Raw genomic sequence first — 16,584 nt, 5'->3', positions numbered from 1 at the left:
TCGCGGTGATTCATACCTGTAATCCCAACACTTTGGGAGGCTGAGGTGGGCTGATCACTTGAGGTCAGAAGTTCAAGACCAGCCTGGCCAACATGGTGAAACCCCATCTCTATTCAAAGTACAAAAGAATTAGCTGGGCATAGTGGCAGTGTCTGTAATCCCAGCTACTCAGGAGGCTGAGGCAGGAGAATCTCTTGAACCCAGGAGGCAGAGGCTGCAATGAGCCAAGACAGCCCCACTGCACACCAGCCTGGGTGACAGAGTAAGACTCCATTTCCCAAAAAAAAAAGCATATAGATAAAATATCATTTATCTGCTTTGGCAGGAAATGAGACCAAAGTAATACAGCTGGACAAAGCACTGCAATTTAATTCCTAATATTAATTAATACTCTTCATAATACTTATTCCTAATTCCTTTAAAAAAATTTTTTTTTGTTTCTTTTTTTTTTTTCCATAGAGATAGGGTCTCACCATGTTGCCCAGGCTGGTCTTGAACTCCTGGGCTCGAGCAATCCTCCTGCCTCAGCCTCCTGAAGTGCTGAGATTACAGGCATAAGCCACCACGCCTGGCCCCTAATTCCTTATTAAAAGGAAAAAAGAAGAGCTTTATTGCCAAGAAAGAAAACCCAATGCTTCTGCTGCAATTTCAAATGCAGGGTAAGTATGCAAACAAACAGATTTGCCAGAACTGTGTGGCTCCGATTCTAACACAAGAAACACAAAGTTAAAGAGGCATACAGATTTTTTATATTTCCTGAGCTGTCTCTGAAAATAACTTACAGGAAAGGGCTGCTGTTGATTATCAGTACCAACCCCCACCCTCTAACTGTGCGTAATCTCATCTGTGCTACGACATGGAAATGTTCATAGGCTGTTAGAGTATACTCTAAGCCTTATATTGAAATCCAACAATACCACGAGGTGGTAAATGTAACCAGAGAGAGGTCTTCTAGACTAGGTCTCCTGATTTACAATGAAAATCCCGTAACAGGACTTGTAATGTCATTCAGCAGCTCTTCAAGACCAGTCTCAAATTTAAAATGGGGAGAAACAAAAACCTAGTATTTTCTTTCATCAGAGATGAGAGTATATTGATTCATTTAAAAGAAATAATTTTGAAGTTCAATCTACTTTGAATTCTGGTGCTTGAAGACCAAAAGATAAATCCAAACCTGTCAAATGACAGGCACTTCTGGGAAGAGTTTCAAGGGACAACAATCCACATTTCTGATTCCACTTCCTCTCTTCTCAGTCCCAGTTTGCAATCTGGCTCCTTCTCCAACAGCACCGCTAAAACTGTTCTCACCAACATTAAAAAAAAAACCTCCTAAACACCAGATTGAATCATGCCCACTTAAAAAAGACTCGGTTCAAGTGTTGCCATGTAGGTGATGTTTTCTTTAATACCCTATTCAGGTACAACTAAGAAAAAGACAACTAATTAGTAAAACCGTGTATTATAAACTTCTGTCACCTCACTGGGCAGAAGCTCCTTGGGAGTAGGATCACTTTTCACCTTTGAAAGTACAATGCTTGACATATGGTCGGTATCTGTGAAATAAATAAATCGAGGGTTTGCTAGGTTGCCTAGGAAAACCCAATTATCATACTTTTTCTTTGAAATGTTTATAATAAGAACAAACTGAAACAAAGGAAAAACTTGGAATGTTTCCAGGGAAATTTTTCTTTATAGAATCAAGAAATCTGCCTCAATTTCAAGGAGAAAATTCCAACATTTGGACACGATTATTTTGTTGATTTGTCCATAACCCTTTAAAATAAGGGTTACAGACAAAGGCTCAAAGGCTCAAATTTCAGGAACTTCTCTCTGAACATCAAACTTCTTAAATAAAAATAGTAGTAAATGGGTACCCATCACCTGAGTATCAATAAGATAGAAAGATCCTTTGACTGCTGGCTGTTTAATATTTATTCTATCTAAAACATTTCAAGGAAGATGTCTCAATTATAACCCCAAAATGTCAGAACAATCCCGAGTGGCTCCCAGTTGCACTATCGACAAAACTGCCTCTGAGAACCCAGAGCGGTGACTAAATGATGACCTATATGGAACACCTAAAGCTATGGTTTCTCCAGCCATGGGAACTTCCCTTCCAGTCTCCTTCATCTTCAGCTTTGGCTGTTCGTCCTTTCTCCTCTGGGGTTTCCCAGTGCCACTCCTTACGCCCCCATCCAGTCTCCTCCTCCGGTTTCTTCTACTCTCTTTGCCAGGCATCAGAAACTCAAATTAGCCAAATGATGCAGTTAGCAAAGGAGAATGGGGAGGGAAAGAAGGAAGGGATTGGAATAAGGAGAAAAGGAGGTAAAGAAGCCCACTCCCTACTAATTCCCAGCCACTACCCCACCCTTCCCCCTTATCACTCCTTATCGGTCTTCCACACAGCTCACCCAGCCCCCAGTTTCCTCATTCTTCTTTAGTCATCTCATCCTTCCCACAAACCCTGGGGCCTCAGGCCTTGTAGATTTGCTCCTCTGAGAGCCCAGGTGCTTAACCCCACCCTGGCTACCACCTCAGCCCCAGCTTGCATCACAGGGACATACGTGCACGCACGCGCACACACCCACCCACACACAGAGAGAATTCACCTCCCTTGGGCTGGGGTAGGGAGAGGAGTGGAGGGGAAGATAGGCCAGTAATGGTTAATATAACCAGGGGACTAAACTGAGGACTTTACCACCATTTCAAAACTGTTTCTTTGGGAAATACACTCTGAGTTCCAAATTATCATGAACTTTTAGAACACAGTCCTATTAGGAATTGGGGACTGCCTACAATTACTTCCTGATAAATTGTAAACATGTTGTTTTGTAAATGTTGGCTAGGCATGGTGGCTCACGCCTATAATTTCAGCACTTTGGGAGGCTGAGGCAGGAGGATCTCTTGAGACCAAGAGTTCGAGACCAGCCTGGGCAACAAGGTGAAACCCCATCTCTACAAAAAATACAAAAATTAGATGGGCGTGGTGACACATGCCTGTGGTCCCAGCTACCTGAGAGGCTGAGATGGGAGGATCACTTAATGCCAAGGCTACAGTGAGCAGTGATTGTGCCACTGTACTCCAGCCTGGGCAACAGAGCATGACCCTGTCTCAAAAAAAAAAAAAAAAAAAAAAGTAAATGGTAAGCACTGGACTTACAAAACACCCATATTCTAAAGAAAGCGACCCTATGGGCTATACCAAGCTTGTCAAAAATCTGTTTACTAACCAGAATTTGGTTAGTCACATGTGTAGAGTCTATAAAATTCATGATTCAGTGAATTAGAGCCCTGACCCAGACTTTCTTCCCTGAAGGTTGAGAAACTGTGACACCCTTATGATGACCCCAGCAGAAAAATCTTAAGCAGAGTTCATTTGCATTGTTTCTTATCATTTTAGAACCCCAGTCAATGTACTGGATTTTGAATTAATTATTCTAAGGCACAGGTCTGTATTTTCAACAGCCAGATTACCAAACAGGACCCTTTGAGCTCACCTGAAATGTATGCCTCACTGTTCATTTATTTGATCTCAGGGTGTCAAGGTGTCCTCCTCAGGAAGGCTTGAATTTCTTTTCTCCTCTATTCAATGTTGTTTACAAGAGGAACAACCTCCCAGGCAATACTGTGATTCTGACCCTATGACTCAGGGCTTTTGATTCCTCTGGCACATTTTAGTAGTCTCAAGCCTGTTGCAGGCTCCCTGCTCCAGGCCTAAACAAAAGTCTCCTTGGAAAGCGAAATTCAAAAGCAGAGCTCACCCAGCCTTTACCAGGCTGCCCTACTTGAAGGCCTGTAACCTGTCCAAAGCCGACCTTGGTTTCCTGTGGCCTCCAGAAAGAACTCTCCTTATGCTACTGGCTGGCTGCGTGCATTAACCCCTTCTTACCAGCTTCCACCCAGTCAAGCAGCAGAGCCCTAACAACCTAAGAAGCATACCAGATAAAAAACAAGTTCCAGGATTGGCAGAGATAATGGCAAGCTCTTAGGGTTTAAACCTGATGGCCAACAGAAAACACACCCCAATGGCCAAACCTCCAATTTCAAGAAAAAATTGTACTCATTTACAAATAAAGTGACTCAAAAAGAAAAAAATTTATCTTAGGCAAGGATATAGTATATTGTGAAGAAGTCAATCAAACTTATAACACACAAAACAAATATGGAAAAGCATGTTTAAAAAAAAAGGATACTACCAATAAAATGGTTCTACAGAGAAAAGCAATCCTGAAAACAGACAATTTGAAATATTTATGCCAAGAACCAGGAATGGTGGCTCATGCCTGTAATCCCAGCACTTTGGGAGGCTGGGATGGGAGGATTACTTGAGCACAGGAGTTCGAGACCAGCCTGGGCAATACAGGGAGATCTTAGCTCTACAAAAAATAAAAAATAAAAATTAGCTGGGTGTGGTGGTATGCACCTGTGGTCCCAGCTACTTGGGAGGCTGAAGGGGGTTGGGTATCACTTGAGCCCAGGAGTTCCAGGCTGCAGTAAGCCTTGACTGTACCACTGTACTCCACCCTGGGAGACAGAGTGGGACCCTCTCTCCAAAGAGGAAAAAAAAAAAAAATGAAAAATAAGTATTTATGTCAAGGAAGGAGCTTTTTGCCTAGGTACTAATATTTAGGAAGCAGAAATATGAAAACAGAATGCAGCTGGCTGTGAGAAAATTAGGCAAGGGAGGAAAGTAGCCTTTTTTATGCAAAAGGAGGAAGGGCAGGAAAGACTGACTATGAGTAAAGAAAAATGCTATGAGAATATCTGACAGTTAAAGGAACTTAAAATAATTTACTTTACTTGGTACGCTGACTTGCTCGACAATTTTACTTATTCAATTCACCCAACAATGCTGCTTTTTTTTTTTTTTTTGAGCCTCCATGATATGCTTTGGCTGTGCCCCCATCCAAATTTCATCTTGAATTGTAGTCCCCATAATCCCTATGTGTCATGGGAAGGACTCAGTGGGAGGTAACTGAATCATGGGGGCGGTTCCCCCAGGCTGCTGTTCTCGAGATGGTGAGTGAGTTCTCACAAGATCTGATGGTTCTATAAGGGGCTTTTCAATCTTTCGTTCTGCCCTTCTCCTTGTTGTTCCCATGTAAAGAAGCACGTGTTTGCTTCCCTTTCCTCCATGACTGTTAAGTTTCCTGAGGCCTCCCCAGCCATGCTGAACTGTTAATCAATTAAACCTCTTTCCTTATAAATTACCCAATCTTCGGTATGTTTTTATTAGCAGCGTGAGAACGCACTAATACCCCCCACTATATGTCAAGTATTTTCTACAAAGTCACATTTTAAGACTTGAATTTCAAAGACCTGAAGTTAGCGGACTAAGAATAATCTAGAGATTTCCAAAAGGGTCCATGTGCTTTTTTGTTAAACACAAATATTAGAAATACAATGGAAAAGCTCCCTATGCGACTATGGAGAGAGAAGGGAGAAGGAAGCCGCTGCAGTGGTTGCTCCCTTGGCCTATTTTCATTCATTCTCCTTAGACCCAATCAACATCTACTGATTCTACTAGGCCTCTTGCTTGGTTTTATCCAGGACAAAGAGATGCCTAGAACTCTTCATGGAGCTTAAAACCAAATACAGAACAATCAGACATGCCAATAAACAGTTATACACTAAGACAGCCTGAGATGAAAGGATATCACAACATAACTGGGTGGTCACAATAGGAAGTAAACACTTCTGACTAGGTAATTGTAGAAGCTTCATGAAGCCAAAGACTGAGGGGCTGTATCATCAAGGATGGGCACGACTTTAATAAGAGGGATGAAGTAGGTATTCCACAGGTAGGAAGTGCACATACAAAAGTGAGAAATAGGTGCAGTGCAGTGACTCATGCCTGTGATCCCAACACTTTGGGAGGCAAAGGCAGGAGCACTGCTTGACCCCAGGAGTTCAAGACCAGCCTGGGCATGATGGCAAAACGTTGTCTCTACAAAAAACACAGAAATTATTCAGGCATGGTGGCGTGCACCTATAGTTCCAGCTACTCAAGGAGGCTGAGATGGGAGGACTGCTCGAGCATGGGGGGTCGAGGCTGCAGTGAGCCATGATCATACCACTGCATTCCAGCTTGGGTGACAGAGTAAGACCCCATCTCAAAAAATAATAATAATAATTAATTAAATTATTTTAAAAGTGAGAAATAAAGAGTAGTTACGTGTTTCCTGCATTTTTCCTATATCCACTGGAGGTGACAATTAGGCATCAACAGGTAAAACGACCAATCTTCAAAAAGTGGTGAACTTCTAAAAATTTGGAGGTTTCACCCGATAAGGGCACCACATGTAAATGCCTGCATATTTCAGTAACTTCAGATTTCTTACACCTAGCAAATAAATGTCATTGAATTGGCCAATTTCCTGCCCCAGGTTTCCTGCTATGACTTCTGAGCTGGTGCCTGGAGGCCCAGGACCTCTCTCTTCCACGCCTTCCTTGTAGCACCTTACATTGCCACTGGTTCAAATTCTTTGAATCGGCTACTAAAATAAATTAACTACTTCAAGCTTGTATTTGCAAATATCCATTCCAACTGTATGCTAAAAGGAGGCTGCACTTGAGAATAATTTAATACACATTTTCTAAACTATTCCTTCAACTACGTGTTTTTTTCCCCCTGCATATCAAACTCACCAGGCTGTTGAAGGTTAATTGCAATGATGCATGCAAAAGTGTCTGTCTGGCACCTGTTACCTGGAATGCTGATGTCTAGGTCCAAGTTGCAGCTGGCCATCTGGAGCTTCATACGGCTCTTCTACCTCATACACATTTGCATCTGTGTCCTCCACGCTGCTGGAATTCTGCCATTCCAACTCTCGAGTTTTCTGTATAGCCATAATAAACGGTAAGTTCTCATACTCTGGTATTTCCTCATAATGGCGTATATTTTCATACTCCGGTGCACAGAGGCTTGTAACAGACTTGTAAGGTGCCTGAGACGATGACTCCCGGGAGAGCATTTGGTCATCCAAAGACTCAGCTCTCAGACCATTAGCTGCACTGGTCTGGCCCCGGGACTTCTTCCTCTTCTTTTGAGATTCCAGGCTATAGTTTTCTGTGGAATATGCCTTGATGGGCTTACTTCTCTTCTCCTCTCCTACCAACAAGCCTTGCCAATCACTTTCAATCCCCTTCTGCTCCCCACTGGAGAGGTGGCCTGTGGTGGTATCTCCAAGTTGGCTACTCTTGGACCAAAATTTTTGAAAGTCACTCTTCATGAAACAGATGGACAGTTTCATGTTGAGCAACTTTTTAAAAGAGTTTTTCTTTGCAGAGTCTTTGCAAGGCTTAGTGCACTTTTCCACATCCACAGCAGATAACGATTTTGCTCTAGGCTTGGTTAGGGCTGTTGAAGGCTCACTGTTTGACGATAAGGTGACAGACTTTAAGGATTCTGGGTTCCCTGAAAAGGGTAATATAGGATGAGGTAACTTCCACACTGGCTTTTCTGAAGCCCGTTTAGGCATATCAGAGGAGGATGACACACCACGGTTTTGGGCACACAAATGCTGAAGGTGATTCCTTTCTAGGCCCTTCTCTGAACTTTTTTCTTCACTTGAAGGATAAGAACTTTTTTCCACAAGCTCCTCGGAGGCAGCCTTTTTAAGCACTCCTGTAGCAGGCAAGCTGTGTCTTTGAGGTTTTTTGGGGACAATTCGTAGGGAATTTTCCTCTTTTATAACAGATTCCTTTTGCATCTGAGGGGCAGAAACTCCCAGGTTTCTCTCAGATTGCAAATGTTCATTGCAAGTTAATTTGAGCTGCTTAGGCAGGCTCATAGATAAAGTACTACATCTTATAAAACCGGTCCCTTCGTCCACAGCAAGCGACATACTAGAACCATCTACAGTTGTGCTGTCAGAACTCAAATTAGAGTCTGTATCAAAAGAAGGTGCCATCTTTTCAAAGGAAGATATTTCATGACACATGACTTTCTGTGAATTGACTAAGTCCTGTGCGTCACTGTTGGATTCCATATTCAATTCACTTTTATTTCCCAGCTTCACTGTATCCACCTGCTCCTGCTTACACAAAACATTCTGATGAAGAACACTGATTTTATTCATTTTCAAACCATTTTCAGTAAGACAGGAAGAGCTACTGTCTGAATTCCCTGGTTCTTCAGTGCTTTCACTAGGAGTATCTACACACTTCTGGCGTAACAGACGAGCAGTTCGTGTCTTTCTGGGCTTGGGAGTTGGAAATTTTGGGGTATATGGTAGTAAATGAATTTCTAAGGGACCAAGGTCTTTGACTATTGATTTCTTACTAACTTCATCTGAAGATATAAAAGTACTCCTTTTCCCATTTTCCAGAGCCTCTAGTTCAGATGACTGAAAGCAATTATTGCTTTTTTCACTGTCATCCTGGCAAGTTTCAAAATTTTCACATTCATCACTAGGAAGCTGTAAGTGGCAACTGTGATGATCAGGAACTTTTTCAAAGCTGGATGGGGAAGGTGACAAATCTGTAAACTCAATTCTGAATTGTCCATCTGAATTACAGCCACCATTCATTTCTGGGCTGTCTGTGGACCTGTGCTTCTGTGCAGAAATAAAAGGTGGTATTCGGTGTATTAAGGCATCTTTGAGCTTCTCTTCTAAAATGCTTGCCTTTAAAACAACCCCACCCTGGTTCTTGGCTTTTTCGCCATACAAATCACATTTACTCCTAGTTTGTATAGTCAAAGTCTCATCAATTTTACTATTTTCTAAATTTTCATTCATTTCCAGGGGCTCTAAAACAAGCTGCTTTACACACAAATTCTCTCTATGGCCCATCTTATGGATACACTCAGAACTGCAGGAACACACTGGTGAAATATAATCACTGCTCTGATCGCCTTCATATTTACAATTAAAGTTGTCAGTGCTTTCAGCTAATTCCTGTTTATGCCCTTCCAGGTTCAACATGATTTTCCTTGATGGCGACTGCCCAATGTCTCGAACAGGTGAGCTCTTCAGGACTTTTGGTTTTGGGGCTATTGCTGGTTTCATTTTCTTTGTTGACTGTGGAACACTAGAAATCACAATGTCGGGTTTAGGTGCAATAGGAGGTGGAGTTGGCTTATTATTTGCCACAACAAACTTGGGCTTGGGGGCCACTGGTGGCTTCTTCATCTCTAGAAAGGAAAAAATAATAATTTGATGTCAAAACAACCAAAGCACAAAATGATACATGATTAAATTTGATAGCATTTTTTACTTTTACCAATATGACCTTGCCTTTTACTGAGTATATTACGCTATATAGTATCAATATTACTCCTGAAAATTCCTTAAATTGTCCTTCAATTCCATACATAGCTTTGGGTCTATTGTACATTTTTAAATAAATCCAATATGGTTTGTTTCTCCAACTTTGGAACTGGTTACCATATCTTTCTTTTTTTTTTCTCTTCTTTTTTTTTTTGAGATGGAGTCTGGCACTCTGTTGCCCAGGCTGGAGAGCAGTGGCGCAATCTCGGCTCACTGCAACCTCTGCCTCCCGTGTTCAAGTGATTCTCCTGCCTCAGCCTCCTCAGTGGCTGGGATTACAAGTGTGCGCCACCACATCCGGCTAAGTTTTGTATTTTTAGTAGAGACAGGGTTTCACCATGTTGATCAGACTGGTCTCGAACTCCTGACCTCGTGATCCACCCACTCGGCCTCCCAAAGTGCTGGGATCATAGGCATGAGCCACCGTGCCCAGCCCATCATATCTTTCATTGACAATAAACGAAATAATTGACTTCAGTTTGGGACCCACATAGTAGTTCTTCAATTCATTTGCCAAGTGCTGAAAGTTGAATTTGCCTCAGTTAAATGTAGGATGCAACTTTTTAAAATTCTCATGTGAATAAGCAGTAGTAGTCTTCTATCTCAAGGATAATATAATTGAGTTGCATAAATGCCTTTTATCAATGATCTGTCCACAATAGATAGAACCCCAAAACAATCTTTAAAAAGGAAGACAGAAATCAGAAATTTTATAAACTTAAAAACAGAAAATTAATTCTTTGGTATTATTTAAGGCTCATAATAAACCTGGTATTTCTTTCTGCAAGAGTAATTGGCTGAGAATTTTCATTATATTCCTTCACCGAGCTCTATTCTTTAAAAAGTCACATGTCTAGGCCCTACCCCAGAGTGAACCAGTTAGAGTTTCTAGGGACATCTGTACATCTTTTAAGTTCCACAGGTGATTATGTTGTTTATTCCTCATTAACATCCACTGTTCTAGTACATTTAAAAGATAACCACAATTTCTAGTCTAGCAATTCTTCCTCAACATTATATATAAGGTTTTTAACTAACACCTATTATACAATGCTGCATCGGTACAGATCTGCTCGTATACTATAGGAACTTAATAAAAGCTTTACACAAAAGACCTATAACGTGAAAAGATAAAGCCTGTATATCTGTAAGTTCCTTTACGTTCTTCCACCTTCACTGTCATATTATTGACCATATTTCCCCAAGGAGACATGAGATAAAAAATATTTTATCTTTTACGTTTATATTTGTTCCTTTGACAGGATCTAACACTTAATAAAACTTTAATTTACTGAAAAAACTTTTCAAAATATCTGCTGCAAAGGACTGCTGGACATTGTTTAATTACTTGACTAGACAGGAGCTCTGATATTTCATTTGGTGATGATTTCCTTTTGAACAAAGGAAATTAGTCACGACACTTGGGAAGCTATTACACGGAACTGAGTTTTTTTAAAAAAAAGAGGAGTAGGGTGCTCTATTTCCTTTACCAACCAAGGAAGAATTCCCTAAATCTCTACTTCTGTGTGTGCAATAAAGATTATATGATGATACATGTCTGCTCACTCAATTTCTAGGTATAATGTCATCATCAATAAAAAAAGAATTATTTTCAAAATAATACAAATTCCTATATTACATAATTTCAGTTAACCGTTCAATAAGCATAGTTAATTTTGTCTGAGGTTTTTTTTAGGCAGAAAAGAACTGAAAAACCCTTCAAATCCTAGTGAGAAACCTAGCTGTAAACGTCTATTAAATTAAACCCTCCATTTATTAACTCAAGTCTTAAAAGAAAGTATGAATGCCTTAGGTCTCTTCCCAACTGCCCATCTTACTCAATAAAAACTGACAGATTGTCAAGTTGATTTCATTTCTGTAACCATTATCAAAACATCCTACCTCTGGATTTTTAAAAGAATTTTTTAAAAATTAGTTTTGACAGCCTGGCACAGTGGCTCATGCCTGTAATCCCAGCACCTTAGGAGGCCAAGGTGGGAGGATTGCTTGAGCTCAGGAATTGAAGACCAGCCTGGGCAACACAGTAAGACCCTGTCTCCATGGAAAAACAAAAAAATAGTTTCGTAAAATAAAGAGTTCTTGAGATTGGCTGTACAATGTGAATGTACTTAACACTTCTGAACTATACATTTAAAAATGAGTAAGATGGTAAATTTATCTTATGTGCTATTTTACCACAGTTGGAAGAAAACTTCATCTCATCAAATTAATCTTTTACTTTCTAAATCTTAGAACCTTGTCAGAAACTTCAGGGTCATTTAAGTATCATTTTATAAAAATCTCTGGCACCAATTTTACTCTTTTTAAAAAATGTGTTTTGTACACAAATCTGCTTCCAAGAGATATAAATTCCTGTTCTAGTGTCACAGAAATTCAATTAACTACGTATGAGCTGGAGTTGATTCCCAATAAATATAGCAAAGCCCTATCATGTACATAAAGCCCTCAACGCCTACTCACTGAATTCAATTAATAACTGTGAACTTGGGCTTGCCACTGTTAGTTAACTGTGTATTGAAGGAAGTCAAAGACATAACTCAGGGAGCTGGCTAACCTAACTGTGGGCCTTGTGCAGACCTGGCTGCCTCACTTTCCTTCCTTATAAATGGGGGAGTTGAACAGGCCTCTAAAGCCCATAGGAATCTGAGATGACAACTTCTGAAATGCTTATTTCAGGAGAACCTTATGTACTATGGCCTCTTTCTCCTGCGTTCATGTTTTTTCAGTGCACCTTTGTCTGTGTTCAGCGTAAGACGAAAGCTCCAGAAGGGCAGGCACTTTGTCTCATTCACTGATGTATCCCAGTGCTAACAACAGGGCCTGGGAATAATCACAGCTGCCACATATACATACTCTTTAATATGTCTCCATAACAGAAAATTTCTTCTCTAAAAATAACCACATTCAAAAACGTACATCCATTTTAATGTAGAATAATATTTTGAAAAGTTAGCAGGAATCAATTTCAACAGGATTATGGAATAATTCCTTAATTATTAATGGCAACAAGTGTTCAACTAAGTCACTGGTATAGCAATATCCAAAATGCTTCATTATTTTTTTTTTCATGGCTCTATTTTGGAAGAAACACAACTCAAAAAATAATAAGCCATTATATTATGGTCTGCTCCAAAGTCAAACTCTTGAAATAAGTGCATGACGTTTGGCAACAAATCCAGCACCTTTGGATCTTAATACTGTATCAACAGTCAGACCCAAAGCTTCTTAGAGCAAAGCAGCAAATCTTTTATTTACACAGCTGTTTGGCTCCAGGGAAATATAAGGTAAGAAAGTAAAGCACTAGTACCATTTTACTAACTATTACAAACATATTCGTCATCTGTTACACACAGATGGCTGTGGTTCACGTGTACACTCTCTGGCTACTGGACCAGCCAAAATGCAAAGCACAGACAATGAGACAGTGACCTGTACATGTTCAAAAGGACACAAAATATATACCTATATATACCTATAATTCTCTCTCCTTTTTTCTTTATTTTTTTGAGACACAGTCTTGCTCTGTCACCCAGGCTAGAGTGCAGTGGCTCGATCTCTGCTCACCACAACCTCTGCCTCCCGGACTCAAGCAATTTTCATCTACAGGCGCATCCCACCACACCTGGCTAATTTTTGTATTTTTAGTAGAGACAGGGTTTTGCCACGTTGGCCAGGCTGGTCTCAAACTCCTGACCTCAAGTGATCTGCCCGCCTTGGCCTCCCAAAGTGATGGGATTACAGGCGTGAGCCACCGCACCCAGCCTCTCCTTTTTCATATACAGCTTAAAATAATTCTGAAATATCCACCAAGGGCAGATTCTTTTATAGACGCAGAAAAACAAAGCAAGCTTTTCTGCTGGATATATATAACCTAGATGTTCTACAACATCCCTTTTATTTTCTTAAACCAACCCTTCCAAATACCACAGATTAGATTCAAAAACAAAAATCCCCTCCCTTAACTTCAAATAACCTTCCTAAACGTTTCAATGAATTTGACTATTGTTCTCAAAAAGCACCATAATCAGCTTGTAAGAACTATGTATACATATAAGAATGGGCAGAAATAAAACTCCAGTTCTCTTCCATATTCCCCATCTAGACACCAGAAAGAATTATAATAAATCCAACAGATGGGTGAGCAAAAAAGTAGTTGATGCTTCTCAGCCAGCCATGCTAAAAACCAACCAACTCTGCTAGACACAGGAAGTGTCCCACTTTAAACACCACAAAAATTTCTGTGGATTTATTTAATTGTAAAGTTGATAAAATACAAAAATAGCTTGCATTATTTTAGGATAATTCAAATGCAAGAATCATGAACTTCCAGTCTGGGCCCTGGAAATCGGGTTTACATAAATGTCAAATTACATGCTTCTGTGCCTGTTCCTTATAAACTGTTAAGACTGGAACTGAAAACTGATACATATAAGATACGGTTATTTTAAATACATTTGACACCTCCAAAAAGGAAAGAACTAAAACTGGCTGGAAGGATTTTAAAATTTCCAACTACTTTTAATTTAAATCAATTTCTTGAACGAAGGTAAGGCACAGAAATTTAGGATGAAAATAATTTACCTTATGTAAGTGTAAAGCCTCCCTTTGGTAAAGAAAAGAGAGTTTATAAAGATATCTCATATATATGCATATAACATCAAAAAGGAAAGACCCACCCAACACCTACTTCTTGCTTTCTTCTCCTATTGGCTAACTTCTTGTTTCGTTTGTTGTAATCTGAGCACACGGAGCAATGCGTATTGCATTACAATATATCTAGGCTTTAGAAATAATACAAATCCGAACATTTGAGTGCTGTTTGACAGTTTCAAGTTGCAAGAATTTTAAACAAATGCCAAGAAAAGCAATGAAAATTTAATCTGATACTTAAGTTCTGATTCTAGAAGTAACTTTGAGAGGAAGCTTTAAACTATTTCACTATAAAATTTCTAACGAAAGTTTGTTTCAACGTGGACAAAAACGTAAAAGAATCCATAACACTCTACTTAATACATAAGTTCTGGTTTAAAAATTAACCTATGTACTTATAAAGTGATCGTAACACCACTTTGGTAATTATTTTGTAAAACAGAAATTGTTCCTTAAGAATGTTCAGAAACACAACGTCTAGAATTGCTGAAAATCCACACAAAGATAGAGGCTTTGTCATTTTGATCAAGGGGAAAGAACTATGGGAGGCAGACAGAAAATAAAGCTTTGTTTACCCTAATCAGGTAGAAACAAACAAAGTATCTGTAATTCGGTGCAGACAAGCAAACAAACAAACAACAACAAAAAAAACAAAACTCAACAATCTCAACTCCTCTGCTTCTCAGGTAACAGAGGTAAAATCACCAGAAGATGACAATGTCTACGCCTCTTTAAAATGGGTAAAAGGTTTACCAGCAGATACAAGGTTGAAAGCGACTCACTTAGTGGCCAAATTCAACACGCTGAGAACACTGCCTTTGCCTATAATAACTGATTTATTAAGTTGGGAATCTACACTATTTTCACATGCAAAGGCGAAGTCCTCGCGCTGCTGGAGAGATGAGCGAACGCCCTTCACACATCGCGTTTCACCTGGTGCAGAGCCCCCAGCAGAATCCCCCTTGGAAGGGAGGTCCCGAGAAATCCCGGGTTTCCAAACACCACCTCTGGGCAGGAAAAGACGAGAAATCCGGGAGCGAACCCCATTAGCTCCGAGCTTGCCGAGGTGCTCGGCAAAGGTACGGGAAACACAACTCGCCCATCCCAGCGGAGAAAGTTGCTCGCGAGCCCAAGCCTAGCAGCGCTCGCCACAAACTTTCCAGCGGCAGCGCGAGCGCCTTCACTTACCGGCTGCTGAAGTCATGATTCCCCAGTGCAGCTCGCTTCCCCGCTCGGCCCCTCAATCCATGTTCCCCTTTCAGTCCATTGTTTCCACAGTTTGGGCAGAAGAGAAAAGCCCCCACAGCGCCCACATTCCGTCCCGCCGCCCCGCGGCGCAGCCTGAGCGCCACACAAAGGATGCGGCCGGCTCCAGCGACCCTGCAGCGCTCCCGGGCGCGAGCCGCCGGGGGCGGGCGGGCGAGCACGAGCGCCGCCCCGTAGAGCTCCAGGCGGACGGCCAGGCGCGGGCACGAGCAGTGCTCACTTCGTCTCCACTGGCGCGTGCCCTTCTCGGGCTCCAAAAATCAGCAGTGCTGCGGGCGCCCCCTGCTAGTCGCGGCCGTAAAAGGCAGACAAAAGCCCTAGTCTCCTCCAATCGGAAGGCTCGAGATTCCGCTCGCTCCCACCTCTCTCGCTCACACGCTCACGCTCTTCTCCAATAAGCGGGCTCGAAAAGTGGGCGTCGGCGGCGAGGCATGTTGGGAATTGTAGTTTTCTAGACCCACGAGACGAGCAGGAGCTGGAGCTCCGTGCCGCGGGTTCTCCCGCCTTCATTTCCCATCGTGCTGAGGCGGGTGGCATGGCGGAGAAGGATGACACCGGAGTTTGACGAAGAGGTGGTTTTTGAGGTAAGGGGAAAATGGCGGTGGGTGTGCATTGCCTTTGTTTGAGAAGGACGAGACGGAAAGCGAGGAGGCAAGGCGTTCCCGGGGCTAGGGATCCGGTGACGCGCTCCAGCTGGCCTCGACTACCGAACCCCAGCGATTTCAGGGCCTAGTGTCCGTCGTCGCCTGACAGGTGTAACCAGAGGCGCCCTGTCCGTGGCCGGCCTGTATCTCGGGCCCGCCCAGAATTCCCAGACGGTGCCCGGTTGCCAGGCCCTGGGCTGGAGCGGTGTCTCTTCCTTCCTAGGAATGGATGTGCCGCGCGGAGACTGCGCCCGGCTGGGGCGGGGCCGAATGGTGCGTTTTAGATAGTCACAACTTAGCCTCCTTTTCCATCCGCGATTTTTTTGGGTCAGTATCTAGAAATGCTTCAGGTCACTGTTCACCGTCAAGGCGTGGCCCTCGGAATGAAGGCAGCAGGTGTCGGTTTTCTAACAAGGTTTCAAGTCTTTATGTGGGACCTACTGTGGGTGGTTAGGGCCGGGGCGTCTCAGCATCTAGATTCGATTCTTTTGTCCTTTGCTGTTGCGCTAGGTGTAGCCAGTTCTTCTGACTCGAGGCTCTAGATGTGAGTGCTTTTGTGTGGGACTATTTTAAGACGTTCTCTGCCATCTTGAATGAAAAAAATCGGGCGAATGTTTTTGATGCCATTTTTTCCATCAGACACAGGTCAAAACTCGCACCCCTGTACATACGTGTATTGCATGTATACGCTTTACTTTCATTCATCCAACTAGATTTTAAGAAAATTTAAA

General features: G+C 41.8%; 2 protein-coding genes across 7 annotated transcripts in view; one reads left to right on the top strand and one right to left on the bottom strand.

The window, feature by feature from the left end:
• LOC105483682 (FYVE, RhoGEF and PH domain containing 6) overlaps positions 1–15,374 on the bottom strand; it is a 132,768-nt gene extending 117,394 nt beyond the window's left edge. The window contains exons 1-2 of one of the 2 annotated variants that reach the window (XR_988481.2): positions 15,132–15,281; positions 6,709–9,136 (exon numbers count right to left, since the gene is read on the bottom strand). Coding sequence is in view for 1 of the 2 variants with exons in the window: in XM_011744666.2 (XP_011742968.2) it covers positions 6,709–9,136; positions 15,132–15,147 (2,444 nt within the window). In the remaining variant the exon portion in view is untranslated. Of the gene's footprint in view, positions 1–6,708; positions 9,137–15,131 lie in introns of both variants that reach the window. The other variant, XM_011744666.2, reaches the window with a different exon arrangement.
• A 277-nt stretch (positions 15,375–15,651) lies between these two features.
• LOC105483677 (vezatin, adherens junctions transmembrane protein) overlaps positions 15,652–16,584 on the top strand; it is an 85,306-nt gene continuing 84,373 nt past the window's right edge. The window contains exon 1 of one of the 5 annotated variants that reach the window (XM_011744656.3): positions 15,652–15,793. In XM_011744656.3, coding sequence (XP_011742958.1) covers positions 15,758–15,793 — 36 coding nt within the window. In that variant the 5' untranslated portion in view covers positions 15,652–15,757. The remainder of the gene's footprint in view (positions 15,794–16,584) is intronic. The other 4 variants (XM_011744663.3, XM_011744664.3, XM_011744654.3 and 1 more) reach the window with 4 other exon arrangements.

This window comes from Macaca nemestrina, chromosome 10 (genome assembly GCF_043159975.1).
Source record: "Macaca nemestrina isolate mMacNem1 chromosome 10, mMacNem.hap1, whole genome shotgun sequence".
Taxonomy (NCBI): domain Eukaryota; kingdom Metazoa; phylum Chordata; class Mammalia; order Primates; family Cercopithecidae; genus Macaca; species Macaca nemestrina.
Note: the sequence above shows the minus strand (reverse complement) of the source record. Positions and strands in the feature narration are given on the sequence as shown.